Here is a 3975-nt window from a genome sequence, read left to right as displayed (position 1 = left end):
AAAGTAGAATGGTTCAAACTTAAAATTTAAAAAATGTAAAAATGTTTAAATACGAAAATCATTCCAAATCGAAAAATGTTTGGATTAAAAATTGTTCAAAATTCAAAAAAAGTTCAAACATGAAAATAGTTCAAACTCTAAAAATGTTCAGATTAAAAATATTCAAAAATAAAAAAAAATTAAAATTAAGAATTGTTCAAATTCAAAAAAAGTTTAAACTCGAAAAATGTTCAGATTAAAAAAAAGTTCAAACTTTTTTGAAGCCATAATTTTTTTCTCGAATGAACTTTTTTCCAACCCCGTGAATCTATGTTTTAAAAACCGGGTGAACATTTTTTCTGAAAATGAGTGATTTTTTTTGAACTGTTGAACAACTATTTTAATCCATTGAAAAAAAGTTGGGCCGCGAACAATATTTTTGGGACCATGAACATTTTTTGGAAGCCATGAACATGTTTCTTAAAACCGGGTGAACATATTTTTATAAAAGAGTGATCATAGATTTTGAACCAGTGAACTTTTTTTAATTTAAGGAAAAAAAGTTGGGCCGTGAACAATTTTTCAAAAACCATGAATGGTTTTTTGGAAGCCATGAACATTTTATGAAAAACATTTTACCAGGTCAACATTTTTTAAAACTGAGTGAACATTTTTTTAACCGGTGAACTTATTTTTTAATCAGGTGAAATGAATTTGGCGCATGAACAATTTTTTTAAACCATGAACATTGAACCACCGTAAACTTTTTAAAATCAATCTGAATATATTTCTGAAACACGCGAACATTTGCGAAACATATGGAATCGTTTCTAGAAAATACGAAAACATTTTGTAACACATGAACTTTAACAAAAATTAACTAGAAAATGTGTTAAAATATAAAACAAAAATGAAAAATTAAATAAAAAAGAACGAAAAATATAAAACAAAAATTGAAAAATGTTCAGATTTAAAAACTTCAAAAGGTTGTAAAATTCAAATTTTAAAAAAGTTTTAAAAACTGGCAAAAATCGGAAAACAAACGAAAGCCGGAAGAAAAACCAGAGAAACCAGAGGAACCCACCTAAACAGAACAAAAACCCGAGGAAAACACACTGCCTTCGCTAAATGGGCCGGCCCAGAAAGAACTTTCCCTGTGCGGAGCGCCGGATCCGTCCCGCTATAAGCGGAGAATAGGATTTGCCGTTACATGCGGAGAAGAATGAGCGGCTCTTTGGTGTCGACAATCATCTTTTGCTATGAGGGTTGGAGCCAACGGGAAGATATGTTAAGAGATGAAAGGCCCTAAAGATTAAAACCATCCGAGATAATGAAGAAGACGCATGGCAAATTATACATAGGTACCATGGATTGGCCGTACCTTGGTCTAGTTACCCGCAAATAGGAGTTCTACATTGCTTCCGCCGAGTTTCCTGCCATATGCTGGTCTAGTAGGTACACATAAACATGAGTTCTTGTATGTTTTGTTTCTAGGTGTATTTTTCAAGTTTATCTTATGTAATTCTCACTGGATATGAATAAATTCTATTTCATTTTATGAATAAATTAATTCTAATTCAGTTGAGATCAGCACAAAGCGAATATCCAGAATCTGGTAAATACTCTTCTCATGCTTCGTAAATATTACAATGGGGACTTTGAAGATGCTTTTGTTAGTTGGCTATATATCTAGCCACTCCTACGGCTCTTCCCTTCCCTTTCATGCTGCGATGTTGGAAACTATGAATAATTCTTATCTTCACTTGGCATTGGGAACTCATTCGGTTTTTTTTGTCAGCTTTTGTAAATCATTTTCTCTAGTTGTTCGTATACTCTCGTATCTAATAGAACATGAGATTCTGTTGATACAGAAATTCGTGTTCATTCAACTTCTATTCTCATTTATCAAATAGTATTGTTGTTCAACACACCTACTTTTTACCACGCTTTGATGGTAGAATAATTATATGGCAGTGGTGTACCTGCTCTTCAACGTTCCAAGTCAACGTATTTCTCATACACATATATATCACTGTAATCATTTATTTCTTTTAGATGGTAGTTTTGTGGAGCAAACAACTATTATTAACACGATTTTCCACTGCAACACGCAAGCTATCATCTAGTTTAAACAAAGTTTAGAAAGATTCAGAGGACGGAGGGAGTACTATAGAAGAAAAGAAAGTAGTAACGACATTAATTGGCTATGCAGTGATCTTGTTGATGTGCACAAAGTCAAAAGCCATGGCGACGCTGCCGTCCCTTCTCTTCACCGTGAACCTCTCCACCAGCACCGACTGTCCGGGAACCCACCCGGTCTCCTCGTCGGCCCACCCGGCCATGTACTCCTCCCATCGCATCCTCTCCCACATGGCAGTAGACACTCCCACCCTCTGCCACGTAGCTGGTGAGATGAACCAGACGTACCCGTTACCGTAGCTTGAGCTCGACACCTCCTGCCTCGCCTCGATGCTCCCGCCGATAAGCACCCTGGACGAGACGGCGTCATCGCGGATTGGCTCCCATCGCTGCTCCAGCGTCACCTCGTAGAACGCTGCGCGGTCCAGCTGCTCCGCCGGGGAGAGGCCGCCTTCTTTGACGAGGTAGAATGGGCAATACCATCTCCCAACCACGGCCCGTGGCCGTGGCGTCGTGAGCTGGCGCGACCGGACCGCGGCGTTGATGCCCCGCGCCTCGCCGAGGTCCAAGTTCTTTGGCCTGGAGGCGTACGCGCGCCAGTACTTGCTGCCGTATAGCTTGTACGGGATGCCGTCCGGCGCGACCGCCTTGGCCGTGAACTGCCCCCTCCGGCGCTGGACGATCTCGATCTGCTGGTAGATGTCGGCCGGGTCGAACGGGCGCGGCTCGACGTCGTTGACGGACATGCCGAAGCAGCCCGGGGTCATGTCCTCCTCACGGGAGCACGCCCTCACGAGGCCTTTCTTTCTCCCAGACGCGATGACGGGGTAGTAGCGGTTGGACGCGAGTGGCTGGTCCAGGACGGGCACGAACAACACGGTGTCCTTGGCCTTGTTCTCGCCGTCCCCATCGTCGTACCCAACCCTGAACACGCGGTTCTGTGGGAACGGGAGGTTCTCCACCAGAGACCTGCTGCGGACGCCGCCCGTGCACCACACCTGCTCATCATCGCTGTCGTCGTCGATGTCCTTCACGACGAGGTAACCCGAGTTCCCGCCGTCCGGAGGCGGCCGTAGCACGGCCTCCGGGTTTCTCAGCAAGAGAGAAAGCGGCCACGTTGCATACATGCCGCAGATGCTTTGTGCATTACGTCCCCTGCGCTGTTAATTTATGCTTTGGGTGAAGGATCATTTCAGTAGATTCGCCATTTATAATTCATTAGTCCTCCTCGTTCACGGCATGATGTTGATGGCCGCCTGGCCGGCGATTGATGTCCATTGTACCAATGTACATTTTTTGTTTCTCTTTGGGACTGCCTAATGATCATCTAGCTGAAAATGCAATTGGGTTCAGGTCAGATTTCCCCCAGCCCAGTTCAAGTCAGATTTCCCCCAGCCCAGTTCATACACACGTTCAGTCCCTTTCATTACACACTCAGTCAGGCCCAAAAACCATCAGTCCGGTTTTTTCTGGTTTTTTCAGTCCGGCTGTAACTTCCTGGACCTTACAACAACGGCCAGGAACTAGCCCGATTAATTCTACCAGACTACATCTCCACGTCACCTTCTTCCTCCTCACGTAAAGAATCTAGAAAGAAACGAGCGACGACGCCCGGTGCCGCGGAAAACGCGATCGAGAAAAAGAGACGGGAAAAGGAGATCCGGAAGAACAGAGATCGAAGGGAACATGGATGGCAACGAGGAGAGACCTACCTGGACATGGAGAACGATGCTGTTGGGAAGTCCTTTGGATCTCCTCCGTCTCAAGCACGAGTGTGTCTCCACCTCCTCTTCATCTCCTCTTTTAGTCCGTTCATCCATCTCCTCTTTTAGTGCAACTCGGTTTCTTGATCAACAC

General features: G+C 43.7%; 1 protein-coding gene across 1 annotated transcript; it reads right to left on the bottom strand.

The window, feature by feature from the left end:
* Window positions 1-2183: 2183 nt before the first annotated feature.
* On the bottom strand, window positions 2184-3245 carry LOC124651460. Its single transcript, XM_047190554.1, has one exon. It carries the CDS (start codon window positions 3243-3245, stop codon window positions 2184-2186), a length of 1062 nt encoding a protein of 353 aa, XP_047046510.1.
* Window positions 3246-3975: the final 730 nt, after the last annotated feature.

This window comes from Lolium rigidum, chromosome 1 (assembly GCF_022539505.1).
Source record: "Lolium rigidum isolate FL_2022 chromosome 1, APGP_CSIRO_Lrig_0.1, whole genome shotgun sequence".
In the NCBI taxonomy this organism is placed as follows: domain Eukaryota; kingdom Viridiplantae; phylum Streptophyta; class Magnoliopsida; order Poales; family Poaceae; genus Lolium; species Lolium rigidum.
Note: the sequence above shows the minus strand (reverse complement) of the source record. Positions and strands in the feature narration are given on the sequence as shown.